The sequence below is a fragment of the Drosophila guanche genome, unplaced genomic scaffold (genome assembly GCF_900245975.1).
Source record: "Drosophila guanche unplaced genomic scaffold, DGUA_6, whole genome shotgun sequence".
In the NCBI taxonomy this organism is placed as follows: Eukaryota; Metazoa; Arthropoda; class Insecta; order Diptera; family Drosophilidae; genus Drosophila; species Drosophila guanche.
The window spans coordinates 1,830,795-1,852,090 of NW_022995746.1; the positions used below are offsets into that span (position 1 = coordinate 1,830,795).

Here is a 21,296-nt window from a genome sequence, read left to right on the forward strand (position 1 = left end):
AATCGAGATGCTCATACGATAAACAAAAATCCAGACAAAAGCGATCCAGCCAGAGGGCCAGTGCCATGAGCCATGAGCAACAATACTCGCACCATCCATTCATATAAACCTTGACCAGATTACAGTTTAATGCGTGCAAATCAAACAGAGGCGTTGTCCATGTATAGATATGGCACGGCGATAAGGCACGGGGCAGCCATTGAGTGGGTGCCGAGAGAGAGAGAGAGAGAGAGGAGCTGGAGCTTCAGCGTGTGGAGTGTACTGAAGTGGAGGTTTGGCTATAAAATCGATAAATGACAGCACACTTTGCTTTAGTCAGCCATAAAACCGAAGCGGCAATAATAGTAAAACTTCGAGCCGCGCAATGACATCAGCAGAAAACTGAAACTGGGGAAAAACTGTCCGCCATATGAAATTGAAAAATTGCAGACAAAAAATCTCTAAAGGAATTTAAAGCAAAAGCGTAAATCGATCGAATGTTTTTCCACATTACTCATAAATGAAATTTGCGCTCGGGGATTTTCCATTTTTCTCTCTCTGTTTAATTGCGGGGAAAACTCATGCAGCGTGCAAATTTGTGTGCCGAATTTTATGCCAAATATCGCCAGACAAATAAACCAATTAGTTTTTTGTATTTTCTCTGGAAATTTATATTTACGAGCTATTAATACAAAAGCCAACAGCAGGCAGCGCGTGGCCAACAGCAAAACAAAAACACAGCAAAGTGGGGGGAGGGAAAGATGCTGCCTGGCAGGGGGTGGCGGGAGAGGACAATTAAGTTTTAGTTAATTAAAAAGTCAGTGGCAATTAATTTCGGGGGCTGTGTGCCAACAATTTATGGCACACACATAAAGTTATGAAAGCGAATCACAGTGGATTAGCAAAGTGGAACTCTATGGGCGGCCTGGCTATGAAAGGATGGGCAGTTGTCGTGGGGGTGTACATTTGGGGCAGGACAGGATGTTCAAGGACATTTTCATGGGATTAAAGACTTAAAGGGGTTCGATTGGGTAAGAGGAATATTCATATTCTAAACTGCATTGATTAAGAGTTACAAATTTCCGAAAAAGGTTGCCAAAAGGTTGTTTTTGCCACACATTTTCTTTCCATTGAGTGCCTAACCATACGATTCACAGATAGATCTGGCACACTTTAATCGCTGTTCTGCTTAGCTGCTTCACATGTGAAATCACTATTTAATGGCGGCACATTTGCAGCAGAGTAAAGAGACTTTGTCTTGTGTCTCCCTGGGTGAGAGTTTTGTCTTGCACATCTACAGATGTAGCGACAGCATTGGGTTGAGGGTTTTGGGTTTGGGGTCTTGCAGTTGTTAGCACACTTGTTTACAATAAACCCCAGCCAGTAAACTAGAGTGCCAACAAACCAAATGGCAGCTGCATAGTCCAGACATGACAGCCCAACGCACATGCACATACGGAGCCAGAGCCAGAGCCAAAGCCAGACTTCATGTGTGTACAACAATAGACATTAAGCAAATGCTTGAACAGACACACAGCCAAATGCATTGCTGCGTAGGAGTACTGTAGATATATATGTATGTATAAAGTCTGAGGCAAAGTCAGTCGCTTAGTCAAACGGGCAAACCATTTCAATTTGTCAGTCATCCACAGACAGACTCGAGCCAAGTGCAATCGGAATGAATGCGCCCATGCCGATGTACATGTATGTACTTCTTCTCTGTCTTTGTGTGTGTGTGTGTGTGTGTGTGTGTGTGTATTTGTATTGTGTGCATGTCGAAGGCGTCGTGTTAACATTAATTAAATCTATAGCCTGACAAGCACAATACTCCACACAAGCCATTGCCCATTGTCTTCGCTGGTTTCTCGATTGAATTATTGGTTTTGATTTGCAATTTTCATTACTCCAGCACTCTCTGGGGAATGTGCTCGCACTTCTCATAGTTTTTAGTTTTAACATTGAAAAGCATATTAAGTAAAAAGTTATCTACGCTTTTGTTTGTAATTGGAAATTGTCAGCGCAGCGCTGGAAAGTATGCTAAGCCCCCAAGGGGTCGCACAATCGCACAATAATAATAATCAGCCCATTGATTATTCGCATAATTGTTCGGCATTTGCCGATGTTTAAGCACCACTCGGTGGATATCTACGATTTAGTAATGCATTTAAATTAAAACGAGCTCAACTCCTGCGGTTGCTGTGCACTTTTGAGCTTTAGTTGTCAATGGAATTAATGTAGATTTGGGAGTGCGAATGTGTTTAAGACACTGCCATGCTAGTTCTTTCATTACTCATCAATAATAAATATTTGTAGTGCTGCAATCAAGCTTTAATGTTGCCCCAGAGAGCTGCAGCTTATTTGCAATTAATTGAAAACGAACTGTGAAAAGTGAACTAGGAATGGGTGGAACAAAAGGCATTCGTTTAATTATTTAAATTTAATTTCATGTCATATCAAATTAGTGCCACTCATTTTCACCCCAAGCACGTGGAAAATGGCAAACGTGAAGGCCTCCCAGGCACACAGACTCCTTCTTCCTTTTTGCACCAGACACAATTATGCAGTGCACATTGTGGCACCTCCTCCTCTCTCTCTCTCTCTCTCTCTCTCTCTCTCTCTCTGTGTGAAAGACCAACACAATGGCCCCGGCCATTGCCTGTATGTCCTTTGCTCTCTCTCTCTCTGTCTGTCTGTTGGCGCTGGGCGTTTATAAATGGCTAAATGTTTATGCATTATGCCACCGACATATTATTATTATTATTCTTCTTATTATAAACTCATTGCGCTGGCCCCGTCAATGCTCACGTAGGCGTGCCAGGCGGCTGCCATATGCGTGACTGAATGCCGAGAAGGGTGTGCATACAGGTGTATAATAGGCATCATCACTGCAATGGCAATGGCAATTGCTCTAGGAACAGGAGTGTGCCGAGTGTAGAGCAGAGTGGAGTGGAGCCAAAAGCAAACACAAGCAGACGTTGTATAATTGAATAAGCTAAACAACGAAACCAAATGAGAGGGCCCCCCAACCGTGCCAACAAAATGGCTCAAACAAAGGCCAATAATGCAACCAGAAATTGCTGTAGTTTTAGCTGTTGCATGTGTGGAAAAAGAGAGAGAGAGAGAGAGAGAGAGAGAGAGTGGCAGCCACATTGGGGAATACTTCCGCAGTCAAAGAATGCAGCAGCTCTTGAGGGAAACGGAAGCAAATAAATCTTTTAAAATGTTTAACCCCCCAAACCACTGCGGTTAAGAAAGGAAATGCAATGAAAAGATTTTCCCCACTTTAACAGCTTTGTGTCAACAGTTTCCTGGTTTAAAGTACTGCTAATTATTTCACTAATTAATCATCCAAATTCCATTTTTGCCTTTGCCCAAATTGGATGCGAAATAAATCAATTTCCTTTTGTCGCTTCCCCGTAAATAATTGTTTTGCATATTTATTTGTAGTTTCTATTCGAACAAATTGCTCGGCAATTTGTAGCTTATTCATTACGTACAACCAAATAGTTGTAAATCAACAAATTATAATCAAATATTTATTGATGTGCCTAATGGCCATATGCCAGATTTGCCACGAATAATACCTTTACCAATACCAATACCAGACGCATTCGCAATCACAATCGCAGCTCTGCACCTGCACAATATGCACAAAACCAATCCTCGCTAGTCACTAATTATGTAATGCACAAACCGCACAAAACATTGCCCACGAAGCGGAAAAGCGGAAGTGGTATGCAGAGGAAGAGTTGAAAAACGCCATTCATAACACAGAGGGGGATTGGGTGCATAATGTAATTACATATACACACGGTTTGCAGTGGAAAGGTGTGTTGAAGGTATGGGGATAGGGATAAGGATTTATATAACAATTGTTACCGTGTAGCCAATGAGTCGCTGAATCATGTTTAATGTCAGACAATTTGCCATAGAGAAAGTGAACATGATTTAGAATTCAAATAAATAAAATTTAAAATTATCTGAGCATTCCCAAATAGGTTTATGGAGACCATCTGGAAGCTGGAAGCTGGATGCTCACTCCTTAAACACTCCTTAGCACATGTATTATTTTCCGCTGGGGCAGGAAGCAGTGAGGCTGCAGGGGTACAGGCAACCTGCACTGCTTACTAAGCTTCAGAAATATTTAATTAAATATTAAACTATAATTTGATTATTTTACACGTAAAGTTTCAAGTTGTTGGGGCGTTGCAGAAATTGCTAATGACATTTAGGCGGAGGAGAGGAGAAGGTGGAGCGGAAGCTGTAGAAACTTTTTCTCCACTAGTGCAACTTTTTTGCGGCTTAGTGCTCGGCAGCATGCGTGGTTGTTCCTGTGTGTGGGGAGTGTTGTAAAATGCACAAAAGCGTAATTAAATACATAATGAACCAGGGGCAAACAAAATATATAAACAGTGGTGCCAGTGGTGCAGCAATGGAGCAGCAGTGGTGCCCAGCGTGGGCAGAGATGAAGTGGCAGCTGGCAGTGGGAGAAATGTGTCTCATCTGTGTGGGCTGTAGGGAGTGTATTACACAGTGTATATGTATGCTGAAAAAGCTTTACAAAATTTGTTCAACAACTAAAAGAGAGTGACAGAGAGAGGGATAGCTCATTATAATGGCACAACAAAAGCTGCTGGGCAGAGCTGCTCCTTTTTTGTTTATCATTGTTGAAATGCATCAACAAAATTTGTTAACTCCTGTGTTTGGCTCTCGAAATTAACTAGCGAACCAAGGATAATTTTTGTCTTTTTGTGTGTGGCTCTCTTTAGTTGCTGGTGTCACGTGTCTGTGGCATGCAACTCATAAGCTCTTGATTAAATTTACTTAACAGTAGCTCTTTTTGTAAGAAAATTTCTGAGAATCTTTGGCCTTTAGAAACCACTCGAAAAAATTATGCAAGAATATTTAAATATTATATTACAATAATGATTATTATATGCAACAGTTGTAATAGAAATTTCATTCAATATGAACTTTTAAAACCGAAGAATCTTGGCAAAATAACCCTTTTCTTTTTGGCTCTGTGCACTTATCACACTGGCCACAAATACTGAACTGACCTGCCGCCTGTCAGTTGCCACTATCCATCATCATCAGGCTGGGCCAGCTGCCTGCATATTTAATGGCCACTCTAAGGCGTCCAAGCTCTTCCTCTGGACTAGCTTCGGGGCTTCGCTCCTGATCGCTCTCTCTCCCACTTAATTAAAATTACAAAGCTCAGAGCCATGGCTCAGGTCTGGCAGCTGCTGTCAAGGAGATGTTGTCCAGGTCCAGGTTCTGGCCTAAATTGCCAACATGCTTGCCTTGCCTCACTTACTGTTTGTTTGCTTGTGTCCGGGTTTCGGGTATATGAAGGCACTTTTTGATTTTAATTGAAATTTATTGTATTTGTAGGCTGCAGCATAATGCCATTCCAGGCATCGATTACTAAACAGAATGAAGGTGGAGTGGAGTCCATTCCCCAGACATTTGTTGTATTGCATTTGATTCGAATCAAAGGCCGAGCTTGGGGGGACACCCGGCTACAAGTAATAAACATAAATGATATTAAATTATGTTTACCTATTCGCATATTGAATGAATAATTGTTATTGTTGGATGTCGACCGGGGGAGAAAGGGTATGTGTGTGCAGTTAGGGGAAAACTATCAAACCATCAATATACTTTACGTATTTCCTTCCCTGTGTGTCCCTCTGCCTGCTGGTCAAATGGGGAATCTAATAAGGTAATAATCACACACAAAACAGAATGCAAGTAAAATGAAGTTCTGTTTAAGCAAACAAATTGGAAATAACAAACAGAATAGAAGTAGGAGAATATGGCAAAGGAAATTCCAAGCTGAACGTAGCGGAAATGTTACGAAATTAATTAAATTGCCAGAAATTGCAATAATTTATTGGCAGAAAGTCATAGATCTAGCTTTAGCTGTACAGTTTTAATCAGTTTCCATGCTGATTCCTTAAATCTTTAAATTACATTTTGCAAATATTCAACAAGCACCAGCCAGCCTCTGCTGCTCCTCTTCATCCCCGATTCAACTCTAATGAGAATTATGAACCGCGACTAAAAACGTCAAAGGTGAAGCGAAAAAGAGAGAGAGAGAGAGAGAGAGTTTTCACGGGGAAATATGTAAATGAAACATATCGTGGATCAGCAAAACCAACTGCGAATAAACCAGATGCTGAAGCTGCTGTACCCATGGATATACACTGTATACTATATATATATATGTTTATGTATATTTGTAGCCCTCTTCCTGCACACGTATGCATAAATTTCACGCTCAACTGAATGGCGTTGGGACTGAGGCTGTGGCTGGGGTTGGTTCTGGAAGTGGGATGGGCACTGGGTGCTGTGGCCGATGACTTGTATGTAATGTAATATGAGTATGTTCCCCGCGTGAACTGCGGAAATCTGCCCAAAGGAGCTTTCAAAAACAAGAGACAGCCAGTGAGAGCGCAGAGAGAGGGGACTGGGAATTGTGTGCTCTGCCGGGTTAGACAGTTAAATAGACGGGCCTGACAGGTTGGTCGGGGGGCGTGCAAAAATTCTGGCAATGCCATCATTAATCTTTATTTGCTGCTCTTCCGCTCCTCCATCTTCCCGACGGACGCGTGAATAATTTAGCTACCTAATAATAAATCATTGCAGCCTGTGCATTAGTTGACTGTCTCACTCGCGTATGGCCTATCTGTCTCTCTCTCTCTCTCTCTCTATCAGCAACACACACACACACACACACACACTGTCACACCCAACGGAAGTGCAGAGTTACATGCTTAAATGCTTATCAAATTTGATGCGTCGCCCCCTTTTGTATGTGTGTGTGTGTGTGTGTGTTCTCTCACTCATCCTGTCAGGGTCCTTCGCTCGACTCCACTAATGAGCATTAATTAATTACCACGTCTGCAAATGGGGCGAGTATGCCACGCCCACCTTAAAGCCAACGCGTGCGAGCACAAAAAGGTTTAGTGAGGAATTCAGAGGTTAATTTGTTGGTACACATGCTGGGATAAATGTACGTATTCCTGGAAATGATTACTGCAAATTCTGAATTTCTGTAGAACTCTGAATCCTTCCTCAGTTAAGCCAGTGGATGGCTGGCAAAAAGGCTTGAGCGCTGTCGTTGTTTGTTTGTTGTTAAAGATTAACAATTCCATAGAAGAATGGTGAACATGTACTCCAGCATTTGAGTGGATAAAAGCCAGCACATTGGGCAAAGAAACGTCTTCAAGGGAAGGGATTTGTGTAAGAGTTAATTACAAATGAATTTCCTTTGAATTTAAACACTCTCCTGCAAGCTACTGCCCCTGAAAGTGAATAAAACAAAGGCCATAAACTCCGCATAGACATAAGATTAAATTTTTTACATCAAATACATAAAAATGTTCTGACTGTGCTACGGACCTACATGGCAACCACTTCCTGTGCGCCACAGGGCGTATGCACAATTACCTCGGGGAACATTGCAACACATTTTAAAACCCACTTCATTTGGTTTTGCTCTGTACGAAAAAAATGTTTTGCAACATTATTGGAATTCCTTCAAAGTAAGATACATTTTTGGGTTTTTATCGTATTAAAATGGAATTTTTGGGCAAACAATAAAACAATTTACAGAATTTTCTATGCAACATAATTTGATTACATTGCCAAATAAAACGAATTGCAATAAACTGACAGAAATGTGAGCTTCATGAAGGAACTAAAGGGTGGGGCAGAGAGCGCACTGAAAAATAAAAATACTTGCAACAGAAGATGGAAATTGCATTTGGCCACTGAATAGGAATTTTAATTAAACTGCTGAATGCTGAGGCCACCCAGAGAGAGAGAGAAGGCAACAAATTATTGTCTCAAATAACTGACAAAAACAGGTTGACACCTGCCCCCCATAAGAAAAGCTAAGAGGAGAGAGGTAGAAGTGGTAGATGATGCCTTGGAATATGCTAAAATATTTGGAGATCCATTTGCAACTTATTTTGGGTTTTGCCGGAGAATGCAATAAAATATTTAAATGCACAATCAATAAACTGTGCTGAAAGGCTCGCTCCGACTCTCCCCAAAGACATTCAGCTTGGCATTTATTCTGTGCCTGTCCCTCTCCCATTTTTCGTCTGTATAAATTTATATTCTACAGTCCGACAGCTTCGGACAGGGCTCTGCGGTCAATGGCAGTGCCAAAGTGGAAAATATTTTCAATTAAAAATGCTTCCCCAGTGCCTGTCCCTTGTGTCGATTTAATTGTTGTCGGTGGCAGCAGGTAGGCCCAGCCCGAATTGCAAGCCCCAAATTGTTGCATAATCGAGTGGGGCAAAAAGTTTCGAATTTGATTGGAATTCATGGCAAGAGAAATGTGAGAAATAAAATATATTTATTTGCAGTGTTCTGGCATTCCATTCAGTATTCAATGTTTCAGTAATCAGTTTACAAATTATTCTGGTGCAGGCTCCACTTTCATTTAATTTCTATTTATAACTTGCAGCTCTAAACTCTCGAGCCTCTGCCCTTAGGAGAAATCTCAGCAACAACGGCAAAGGCGATTTGGGGTAACAAAAAGATGAAGAGAATACCTGGGATTTAAATGCTATTTGCACAGCTTTTGTGTGGCCAATAACATGCGCCAAAAGTAAAGCTCAACTCCAAGCAGCAACACAAGCGGGAAACACTACAGAAATTTCCTGCTGGGGCGGGCCGGGGCGGTGTTATGTGCAACTAGAACCGCCTCGTAATGCCCCGAAATAGTGTTGACCCTTTCGTGCCTTTGTCTGGGCACGTATGAAAGGGCTAAAAATGTGACACTAAGGGAATGCCATGCCATGGGGCAGGGGAATGAGCTTTGGTTTAGGGCCATGCCAAAGCTGCCCGAGATTCAACTGGAAATTGTGCACACCTGTCGACAGACAGACATACACCCAGGGAGCAGCGGCAGATATTCGTGTAGCCATGGGAATGGGGAATAGGCATTGGGCTGAGGCTCACTCCCCCTCCCAGCAATTCCCGTTTCAGGCCCCAGCAACGTTATTACCTTGACACATGTGTAACGGCTTTGTTTTTCTTTTTTTCCCTCAGTTTTTCCTGTATTCAACAGCAAAAGCGGCTTTGTTTGGCTCTCTCTTGGCAGAGGGGCTGGTTTGGGGCTGAGAAAAGCCTCCCTTATGACCCGACCCGGACCCGTTCACACTCTGAAGGCCTAGCCGTGTTGCTAATGCATGTTGAGTCGAGCTTAAGACACAATTTCAGTCTGCCGGAAAAGATTTGAGGCCCCACCTTTGATGTTCACCCCAAAAGAAGCAGCCCAGCAGCACCAGCAGCCGAAATCCATTTAACAAATTCCTTATTTTCAATCAGCCGTGGGGTTGGGTGTGTGGGGAATTTGTTGCCTCGGAATGATTAAGTATGGAGTTGGATATACCCTGGAGATACGTTTGACAAAGTGTGCAGCGGCAGCGGCTGCTGTTATGACTTGAAAGAGAAAGAACCAAAGAATTACAACTGCTAAAGTGGATCTCAACAGCAGCTGTTACAGAGCAGTAGCACTGTTAACATACCAAGCTAACAGCCTCTTGCTGCTCCCAATTACAGCGTACTGTTATCGCGCTCAATTAAAGCGCACTGTTAGCGCTCCCTGTTGCCGCTCACTGTTAGCGCTCTCTGCTTGCGCTCTCCCCGCTCAATCTCTTCGCCAGGTGCAACGCTTCTACCGTGATCTCATCAAAGTTACCGTTACATAAGCTTCTAAGTGCAGCTCCGAAAATCATTCAAACTGCAAACACCAAACCGATTTGATGCCTTCCACTACTAACAGAACCCAGCGTGGCAACTTCATTTTTCACTCTCTCTTTCTTTCTCCCTCTGGCTACCACAAAACACACACACACTATGCCAAATATGCCCCAGTGGATGAGGATGAGGAGAAGCAAAGCAAGAGAAAATTGATGAAATTGATTTCCGCATTGGCAATTTTCTAAGCGGACTCACGTTTGCACCTGACAACTGCAACCCCGGGTGACCTCTTGCCCCGTCTGGAAAGCTTTCCACGCTCTCTCACTCTCTCTCTCTCTCTCTCCTACTCCTGCCCTGCACCATTAATACTTTGGCCAAACATTTTGTCATCCATCTTGGACCAAGATCCCAAACAGCCACGTCCACGTCCACGTCCCTGTCTATTAGTTGCTGCTGCAGCAGGTCTTCCACCTCCTCCTTCTCTTCCTTGCGTCTTGTGTTTGCCCCTCTGGGCTCAGACGTCGCCATCAACACGGGCATCCATTTCCCAGCCTCTGCTTCAATCTTGGACGGACTGGAAGCCGTGAACCCACTGATTTTTTTGTTGCAGCACGTTTACCTTTTATACATTTTTCTCGTCTTTTCTTTTTTTGCTGCTTGCCTGCTTGCTTCCTTGACGGTTGCAACAAATTGTGTGCTCTGCAGAGGAGCAAAAGGTTGCACAAGGTGGCTAAAGGCGAGAGTGGGTGGTGCGGGTTCACTAACGACAGTTTATAAAATATTCAACCTGCCTGCCAGACTGCCAGCTCTGCTCTGCTTGGCCCCGACTCGGCTCTCCGGCTGGCTCTCCGGCTGGCTCTTCGGCTGGCCTGGCTGCCTGTCTCTTGGCAGCTAAAAGTTTTTAATGAATTTTTCAGCAAGCTAATCGAAGTCAATGTTAGTTGAAAAATGCATTAAATAACGTGGCACGTGTGCTCAACGCGGCTCCTTCGCCTCATCGTATGCGCAATGTCGCAATCAATTTGCAATTGAGACGACCAAATGACATGTTGACACAAACCCGAAACAGACTTCATATGCCGCCACAAAATGCAGCCAAAACTGAAGATTTAATTTAGCTGTCTGCCATTTTTTGACTTTTAAATGTCAGCTGGAAAAAGGTCAGAGTCGGAGTCGGAGTCGGAAACGACAAAGATCTGGCTGTGCCTAACCAGCCATATGAACAGCTTCTCTTTTTTTGCTGCTGCTGCTTATCAAATTTGCAATTTAAATTTTGGGCATTTTCTGCTTGGCGGATATGTGAGAATTTTGTTGGCAAGAGCCCAAGCAAAGGGTAAGCAAGAGGTTTTGCCCAATGATAAGATAAATATTTTATTGTATGTGCAGCGGGAGAACTCTTTTGAGTTTGTTGGAGTCTGTTTTTCCGCGTTTCAAATTGATTTTTATCAGAGAACAGACAGACAGGCAGACAGGCAGCAGTTCTGACAGGAGTTCAGCTCCCACGCAACAAGCTGGAGAAAAAATTGCAAACATGTAATTTATAATATAAACTTTAAGTTAAAGTTAAAGCCCCGCTGTCCAGGGATGTGCCACATGGCACGTAGGGTTGGGTCTAGGGTTAAGTCTAGGGAATATTTCCCTCAACCAGAGACTCAACTAGTAATTAACTTTCTCAAAGGAAGCGATGTTGGCCAGCGCATAACTGAAATATTTATCCAATTAATTTCTACCTTGGGTTGCCAAGCAATTTATTGCAACATTTTCATTACACTCCCAGCCACTGCCGCTGCCGCTGCCACTGCCACTGCCTGATGCCTCTTCCTTGGGCTCCTAGTTCGTGGCATATTTTCACTGGTTTGTGTTTGCTTTAGTTCATCGCTTCTCCTATAGCTCATTCTGCTGGGATGCTTATCTTTGCCTCATTCCCGTCTGCTGTTGCACATTGCACGCTGCTTGCTGCTTCCTGCTGTCTGCACCTTGTGCCAGGCAGTGTCCCCAGGCTGTTATTTCAGTTGCAGTTGCTCCCACTCCTGCTCCCATCTCTGCACTTTTCTGTCTTTGATTGCTAACTCCTGGCGCTTCCCGACTCTCCTCCCGCGCGTTCCTTTCCCTTTAAGTAAGCGCCTCAATTATAGACTCAGACAGAGAGGCTGACTGACAGACAGTCGAGTAATGCGAGCCACGCAACTGAACTGATGAAAGAGGCAAGCATTTTTCTGCTATTTCAGGCGTGGCAAAGAAAAAAGCTCACAGAAAATGCGAGTAGGGAAAGGGGCAACGGCTGAGACTGGGGCAGAGGCAGAGCTTATAAATAGGGGTATAAGTACCCCGAAGCGAACTTCTCGCTCTGTATGCTCTGCAATTGAGCTTTGGGTAAATAGTTTGCTTGGTTGCAGTTGGCATTTGATTGGTAATCATGGCCCCAAAGCCACCGCAGGGCATCACAGTCGGAGCATGCGGAATGCGGTTCCCCTTGGGCATATATTTCTTCATTTAAAAATATAAAAAAAAGTACCCCTTGAATTGTACTTAATTTAAATGTAAGTTACGAGCATTTTAAAATTGTTTTCATCTTTCAAATTTCGGTTCCATTTAATGAAACTTTATGGCAACTTGGCCAATCAATTTGTTGCCTTTGGGGGTCCATTGACACCGAATGCAAAACCTCCGTCTGGCTGGCCATTTTCATACATCAATTCCTGCTGTTTTTGTGGTTTTGGCATTTTCAATTTACAAAATAACATTTTCAGTGTCAGCAGAAAGTTGTTTGGCATTTTGCAAAAATTATTAGCCAAAATAATGAGACTCCACACCCCACAGCCCAGAAAATTTGCTCACCCTAAGGCAGGCATGTCCCCGTATTGGGTTTTGCTTCCCCTACTTGTGCACAAACCCCAGCAATGACCTAATAAATCCGTTTTATGTCTTGGCCCTGGCGCCGCCTTCTCGGCCGGAAATGCCAGCGGCGTCTGTTCGTGGTTATCCCTCGGATGTCAGCTCCCACCTCCTTCCTGCTCCTCCTTCGACTTCGACTTCGCTATCGACTTCGACTTCGACTGCCATTTGAATTCATATTCAAATTCAAATTGTAGGCGTGGTCCGCCATTTATTGTCTGGGCCATTAGCTGCACTAATGATCCATTCAGCAGGGGGCGAAAGAAAAGAAGCGCTCTAAAGGGGGCAACAAAAAAAAAAGAGGAATAAAAGGAAGGAAGCCCCGAAGGCGGCGGCCATATTCAAATACGAGTGCAGGACGACCCAGACATTTCCCCATACACAAACAAGCAAATACCAATAGACGGAGAATCGAGACAGACAGACACATCGGGCATTGTCAATATGCTTAATGGATTTTCAAATATTGAAACAACCTCTCGAGCACCCAAGAAGATGGCATGGGCATGGCATAGCGGTTTTCCACTGTCAGTTCTGTCCTGCTGCTGCTAGTTCTGCCATAAGCTATGGACTAGGGTTGGGCCATGTTTGTCCTGAATGCATTTGCAAGGTTTACGCATTCGCCAAACACACACAGACACACACACCCGAATAAATCAAATGTTATTAGTGGCGAGTGGGTCAGTAGTTGGTGCCGCACTAATGGAATTACAAATTGGATTGGGAATATTCTTCTGTTTGCGCATGCAGAGCCGATAATTGATAATTGATAACTGGGTCAGCAGCACCAGCAGCACCAGCACAGATTGGGACTTGCCAGGGAATTATAAAAAAGCATAGAGGGAGGGAGTGCGAGTGGAATCCTTTGGTTTTTGTTCCCTAATCTCTTCTGCTCAATTTTAAAATGCATTCTGCCTTGAGGCCGGGACGCGTGGGAATATGCATTTTATTTTATTTCAATTTAAACTTTTAATGAGTTTTCCCATTGTGAACCCCTAAGCCACACCACGCACACACACACACGCCCCTATGGAAAGGGCTGCCAACTTGCTGCGGATTTCGTTGGGAGTTTATTTATTTTCAGATTCAGTTTGTCTTTTCTGTGCATATTTTTTGGCGGGCTGCGCAGATTTGTACAACAATTTTAAATTAATTTGAATATAAATTCAATTTAAATGCGGCTTTGCTGTTGTTATTTTTGCCGTTTGTGTTGGCTACAACTAATTGCCACTGCAGCTGCAAATCACTGGAAAATGTTCATACACGAAAGGAACGATTCACAAATTGCATATTAAATATTTTTTGGCAATTTAGTTGGAAACAATTTCAATTTAATTGCCGAATTCATAGCAGCATAAATTCCACAAAGCCCCCAGGCTAATCTGCATGGAATTATTGAAGGGAATAAAAGCCAAAAAAAAATGGATAATAAATTGCGTCACAACGTGGGAGATGCTCTCCTTTATCGGTTCCGCTGTCAGTCAGTCAATCTCGGGCACATTGTGCACCCATCAACATATATTGGAATGAAAAGAAGGGAATAACTCCATGCCTGAGGCGACTTTTTTGCCTGACATTAATGAGCAAATGTGAAAAGTTGTCTGCTTGCACCGAAAAGAAATATCCCTGATTGCCATTGTTGCGTTCACCCAAAGCCCACGCAGCCCACAGAGCCACAGCCCTGCAGCCCTACAGCCTACACATTGTTGGTCAGTGCTCCTTTTGTGCAATTGTTCCTGTTACAGGACACCCGCCAGTGTCCCGCCAGAACGGACATGAAAAGGAGAAATGGCAGTGAGTGGCGTAAAAAAATGAAAGAACTTAAATGGCAATTAATGACTTTCACAGAACATATTCAATTGAATTGATTATAATTATTTATATTTTATAAATTCAGCAAAAGGATTAATTGTGCCTGCTGTCCCCCCTTTATATGCGAGTGTACAAATAAACATAAATATAATTATGTGGACAAATTATTTGTGTCCGTTGCTATTTATCGCCAATGCCCAGTAATTAATCACCCAATGAATTTGGGTAATTTTAATTTACTGATATCCGCCCCTGTGGCAGCGGCAAACGTTAAACAGTTCAATGAGCACACCAAGCACATAAAACTAATGCCTCTCTGTCTCTCTGTCTCTATGTGTCTGTGCACCGTTAATTAAGATTTAATGCTCTGCGAGTACTCGAGAGTGCGGCCCCCAAAATTCGATCGGTACTCCCCGTTATCCTTTAGCCCTTTACCATTTATATTTGCCATTTTGTGTACGTAATTAAGCGACAATAAGCATTTAATACACATTTTGCGCACTGCACACACACACACTCCCAGGGCGTTGCAATTAGCTGAGCCTTCGTCGTGCATGTTTACGCTCGCCTTTAATGCCACGCCCATTAAGTACATACTCCGCCCAATTGAACACACACACACACACTCAGAGAGGGAGAAACAGAAACAACAAATTGTTGGCTAATTTGAGAGGAACCAAAACGCCGCCACCGCCTCCGTTGACATGACAATATGGTTGTTATATGTATATATGTACATATGTATGTACATGTACTTTACTACATATACATATATATCTACATTAATGTATCCTGATATGGGTATTGGTTTGTACGTACATATGTTCATATATATTCCTGCAATTAAAAATTATCTGCGAGTCGGCATCGGACATAAAATACACTGTAAATTTGCTTTGGCATTAACCCAAAAATGAAATTCGAAAGAATGGATAGAAGTGAATATGGAAATAACTGTTTACTTTTACGGCTATTCTTCGTGGGAGGTGGGAGCGTAACTCATATTAGCTTACAAGCTGAAGCGATAGAGAGCCGCGTGGATCGTGAGAGCGCGTCAGAGAACGCAACAGTGCGCCGGCAGCGAACGCTAACAGTGCGCTGCAAACGGAAACGAAGTGCTGTTAAGCTGCGGTGTTAACAGCGCTCGTCCCCTGTTACAGCTGCTGCGCTGTACTGAACAGCTTCAAAGATGGCAAATTATAATTTGTGAATATTTCTAACACACATAAATAATTTTACTATGGAAATACATAATTGTAGCAGTTTAAATTGGTAAAAGCCGAATAGATGTCAAGAGCTGATACAATGTAAAACTTCCCTTGTGAAAATGTTTACTCTCTTCGAATGTTTCATCACAATTCCCACCATAAACTTAATGTCTTACAGTGTAATAAATTTAGCGCACATAATTTGTGTGACTGCTCTGAACTTAAGAGCAGAAGTACGAGTAGGAGTAGGCGACTTGCATCAGATTAGTAATTATGTAGCAAGCCCCCTGCCACCCACAGACACCCAACCACACTCTCGTGTAGACTGGAACACATAGATACTCTTAACGAATCCCCATAAATCCGCGCATAAATACAAATTACACACACACAGACACAGACACAGAGGCACACACTGGCAGTAATATCAATTTACTTTCGGGGTTGGGGGAAGGGGCAAGTCGGAAAGGGAGCAGCGGATGTGAAAGGTTAAATAAAATCCCATGCATAATGAAACTGTTTTCAGATGTGTCCTCTGGCTGTCGATGCCCCCTGGGGCCATTACTTATGTTTTATGACATGCGGCTTTGGGTTTTTATATCTCTTGGCATTTGCACCCAGCCAAGGTGGATAAGTCTTAACACTAATTAGTTACTAAGTAATGAACTAAACTAAATCACACCTCTCATACCTTGCTCTCTCTCTATTTCTAATCATTGCAGACAATCATCCGCGAAATGAATCGACTGGGCATGATGGTCGACCTGTCGCACGTCTCCAAGGGCACAATGCGTGACGCCCTCGAGGTGAGTGAGGCTCCTGTGATATTCTCACACTCCTCCGCCTACGAGCTGTGCAACACGAGCCGCAACGTGCAGGACGACATCCTGCAGTCGCTCGCCAAGAACGGTGGCCTCGTGATGGTCAATTTCTATTCGAAATTTCTATCCTGCAGCGACAACTCGACCGTGCACGATGCAGTCGGTAAGTTATCGGAAATACTTTCAGCCTTCTGTCCTCCATCCTCCTCCATCCCCTTCTGTTGCATGAGTTATCGGTGGGAAATCAATCAAAGCCAGTGTCCCAGTGTCTTCATCGCGCAGTGTCTGCCATTGTCTTCTGGGTCTTCTGATTGTCAGTCTATTGTTTCAGCCAGTTCATTATGGCCTTCTGTTTCTTATGTGCTCGTTCTATTCTGATTTTTGTGCCATTGCTTTTGACGGGCAATCAAAATGGGTTCCCCATAATCACTTCCTGTTCCGTTGTCTGGCTACCTCCATTCTTTGTGTACTTTTCGTGTGCCCTTTCGGAGAGGGTATTTTAGTTGCTTTGAGAGCTGAGAGCTTTGCACAGCTTAAAACCACAGCCGTTGCTTGGGCATGGCACTGAGCTCATTCCTGCTACAATGTCCTCGTACTCTATAGTCTCTGATCCTCTCAGGGTATCTACTTCTGCAACCACTGCGAACCACTTCTCATCTCTCTTTTCGTTTCTCTCTTGCTTTTTGCATAAGTAGCATTATAATAAACCTGTCTAATGTTTCACCCTCCATCTCTCTCTCTCTGTTTTCTTCTCTTCTCCTTATCTTTATCTTTTCATGTCATTGGCTCTTTGTTTTTTGGCTTGCCCCGTGGACACATTTCAAATTCGCGAACATTTTAATAACGCTGACTTATGATGACACACCAACAACAATGATGCTACTCTGATGCTCTGTGCACAATGGACCCCTTAATGAACTTAACAACGAATGGCAACTGGCCCTGTACATCCATCTGATATCCTGCTTCTACTGGACTCAACTGGACTTTGGCACACAGCGCATATTAATCACATTAAGCGCATCGCCGGCATCGATCACGTTGGCCTCGGCGCCGGCTACGACGGCATTAATTAGTAAGTAAAAGTCATTTATTTCACTTAAATTCACATTTTCCCCCCATCCACCTCGCTCCTTCATATGCATGAACTGTGTGTGCGTGTGTGTGTGTGTGTGTGTGTGGCCCAGCAGGTGCTTCCATGTGCTTCCATCGGTTTCGTCTTTTGCTCTTTTTATATTCTCTTGCTTTTTTTTGTGTATTTTTAAGTTATTAATTGATTATATTTAAGTCCTCGGACTTAACATTGGCATATTGCCAGAGTGTGTCGGCAAAGGGGGGGAATCTGATGGGTTGAGCTGGGAGTTGGGAGATGGATGTGGATGTGGATGTGGATAGACCCGTTATTATTTTACCGCTCATTATGGGCACTTTTCCTTTTTTGTTCGCTTTTGCGCGTTTGTCCGCCGAGAGGTCGGCCCACAGCCTGTGTGTGCAATCTGTTTGCGAGTTTTAAGATAATTTAATGAGCTCCCACCGGATAATGAGTGGCAGGGCGATGCAAGATTACCAGTACACAGATTGAGCCTATGGACAAACCATAAACCGCTTAAAACCGTTGAGCTCCAGCACACAAAAGAATCCCCTCTCCTCCGCGGTAATGCCAAAATGTAAGCCGCGAAATACTTACACGATGAGTTCATTAAAAGTCTGCCGCTTAATTGGCAGTGGAATCAGAAGTACGGAAATATTTGTTAATTCATTTGAGCTGAGAAAAGAGAGTTTACATTTAGGTCCCAATGTTGCCTAATATTTGTACCCAACAAAATACAAATAACTTTAATGTCCTTTACATGCACATAAAACTATGCATGGGTCCACCATGTGACCCAGTTTCTGGTTCAGGTGTTTCCACCATCAACACATCGGGCACATCAGCCACATCATTCCTCTTCATTATCATTGTAATTATTCTCGTGATGCTGCGAAAGCGCATTTGCATAGTTTTCCATTTCATTGCATTTTAGGACACAATGCTCAAAAACAAACAAAATATTCTGGCACCCAAAATTTTGATAAACCTGCCAACCGGACAGGACACCGTTCCTCCGCTCCCTCGTTCTCTCTGAATTACATATTACGAGTATATGTTGGCATACAGTGCGTGCTGTAAGTAAGCATACAGCACACAGCACACAGCATTTGTTGTGCCACATTTTGGGGCAGCAGCAGCAGCAGGAGGAGGAGGAAACTCTACACCAAAACAACAACTGGCAAATGGAAGGGGAAGGGAAAGGGAATTGCAGGGGAAGCCAACAAATATTTCGTGTAAATCAATTTCCACTGAAATGAACTTCATTTTGCTTTGTGTTTTTGGGTTCAACGCGACCTCAAAAATTGGATAGAAAAAAAAGAAGAAAAACTGAAAATTGCGTAAATGAATATTTATGAGGCAATTGCCGAGAGACTCCCCAGGCGCCCCCCGGCCCAAAAAGAGGGAACCACAATAAATAATCTAAAATTCTATGAAATTACTAAATATCAAATGGTCCTGTTTCCGGTTCGTGTCAAACCACAGACAGAGGGAGGGAGGCGCAGGGGGAGAGAGAGGGAGCGCTATCCTGGGGGGAATATCCATATGAATATTCCACTTAAAGCTTCATTGGGTGTCGCTCGCTGTCTGACACCTGTCCCAACTTTTGTCTCCCCTCGTTTCGTTTATTTAATTAAATTGCCATTACTTTTATTGATTATTGTGTATAAATATTGTGAATTGAATTTTAAGTTTTCTGCACGCAAAAGCCACAAATGAGTGCCATTAATTTGGCAGCAGCAAGCACAACTAGGCAAAAACAATTCGCAAACCAAAATACACAATCGAATTGAGAGAGAGCGACTTTCAAAATGGCCAAAAAGCCAAAAGCCAAGAGGAAATAGGACATAAATTGTTTTGTGTTTTGTGTTTTGCTGCCGTTGTTATGGTTTATTTTTGAAGAATGCTTCAAAAATTTTATACACAAAAAACACAGGGTGATGCGGAAAGTCCAGGAATAAGCTTTGGTCTTGGCATAAAATCAATATAAAATGCAGCACCCTCTGTGGGAGTATTTCCTGTGGCTCCTTCACACAACGGAATGCTGCTGCTGTCCGTGTCATTTAAATCGTGTTTGGCCTAAACGCCTGCATATAAAAGTAAATTATTATTTATTTGTATAAATGCCTGTTCATAAAATATGATTACCGGAGCACTTGAGTGTCCGGCCATGCACAATATAATATTTATTATTTATTTTCCCCTGTGGGTTTTTGTGTTTTGTCGTTCATTATTTACTTGCTGTGTGTGTGTGTGTGTGTGTGACTTTACTTGACTTGAATGCCGCTTTATTGCCCATAGAAAGTGCCTGTACATGAGCCACATTCATGCACTCACACATATTTGAATCTCGTTTTGTTTTGCCTTTTGGCTTGTTTATTCAATTTATTCCTTATGTCATAGATATATTTTATGGTTTAACGAGTATTGAATTAAATTGTGCAGAAAGTTTTTTGAAATATGTGTGTGTGTGTGTGTGTGTGTGTGTGACTGCACCCGTACTCGGACTAATTGATCTTTTATCTGGGTTTAGCACACCCAAAGGCCTGGAGGATGTCTCCTCGTACCCGACACTCTTTGCGGAGCTCCTGGGCGGCGGCTGGACGATGGACGAGTTGACAAAGTTGGCGGGCGGCAACTTTCTGCGTGTCATGCAGCAGGTGGAGAAGCTGAGGGATGACAAAAAGACTGCCGGAGTCAAGCCGTACGAGGATCACCCGAACTTCCGCACCGATGATCCGTACAACTGCACCTCCAGCTAATCGAACAGCGGCCCCAGGCAATCAGAGGTTGTGCCACAGATCCCGGCAACGAATGAGTAAAGTTTTCTATGTGTATAGAGAACTCCCACAAACTAATCACAGTCTAGCCATAAGTTGAGATTTGTATAAGCTTTAAATACATAGCAAATAATTATAGAAACCATTTACATGGCAGAAGAAATAATTTCCTCTTTCCCTTTTACCACGAAACGAATTTCTTTTGATTTTGGTGACAATCTACAGACTGCCAACAAAAACCTAAATAAAATATAATACGAGTTTAAGCTACACACAAAGAAGCCCCGCAAACATTTTTTTCCACCGTACATTTGAGTTATTTTCTACCCAAAAATAGTTCGCCAGAATTTTGTTTCGAAAACTCCAAACTGGACCAACAACAAATCAGTTCTCTCATTTCTCATTTAGTCCCCTTTTTCCCCCTGCAGGATATTTCCATTATTCAAATAATTTACACGAAAACCTACATATCAAAGTATGTAATAAAAGTAATCGAATAAACACAAAACAGAATTAAATGGTAATTATATTTAGAGTAAATGATTTTTTGCATTCAAAATTCAAATGCAAATATTTGCTAGTGGGAAAGCATACACTTAAACACGGAATAAAACGAATAAAATATTGTATTCAAAATATGAAAAAAGAGAGAAATTTAAATACTTTAGTCCCGCAGCCTCGGGCGCGGGACATAAATTAAATATTTAGTTACAATTTTTAAGCAGCTTGCAGAAGCTCGCAGCTGCACGAATGAATAGCGTAATAAATACTAAATTAGTGTGTAAGTGTGTGTGTGTGTGGGCGGGGGCCCCCCCCCCCCCCACAAAAAACAAAAAATTTTAAAAAAAAAAAAAAAAAATATAAAAAAAAAAAACCCCCCAATTTTTTTTTTTCCCCCCCCCCCCCCCCCCCAACAACAACAAACTAATAGAACACAAATCGCTCTGTCTGTCAGTCTGTCAGTCAGTCAGTCTCTCGTCTCTCTGTA

General features: G+C 42.7%; 1 protein-coding gene across 1 annotated transcript in view; it reads left to right on the plus strand.

The window, feature by feature from the left end:
- Positions 1–20,552, plus strand: part of LOC117582210 — a 93,684-nt gene extending 73,132 nt beyond the window's left edge. The window contains exons 12-14 of the mRNA XM_034269818.1: positions 16,340–16,601; positions 17,438–17,513; positions 20,062–20,552. Of these exons, the coding sequence (XP_034125709.1) occupies positions 16,340–16,601; positions 17,438–17,513; positions 20,062–20,290 (567 nt within the window). The 3' untranslated portion in view covers positions 20,291–20,552. The remainder of the gene's footprint in view (positions 1–16,339; positions 16,602–17,437; positions 17,514–20,061) is intronic.
- The last annotated feature ends 744 nt before the right edge of the window (positions 20,553–21,296 follow it).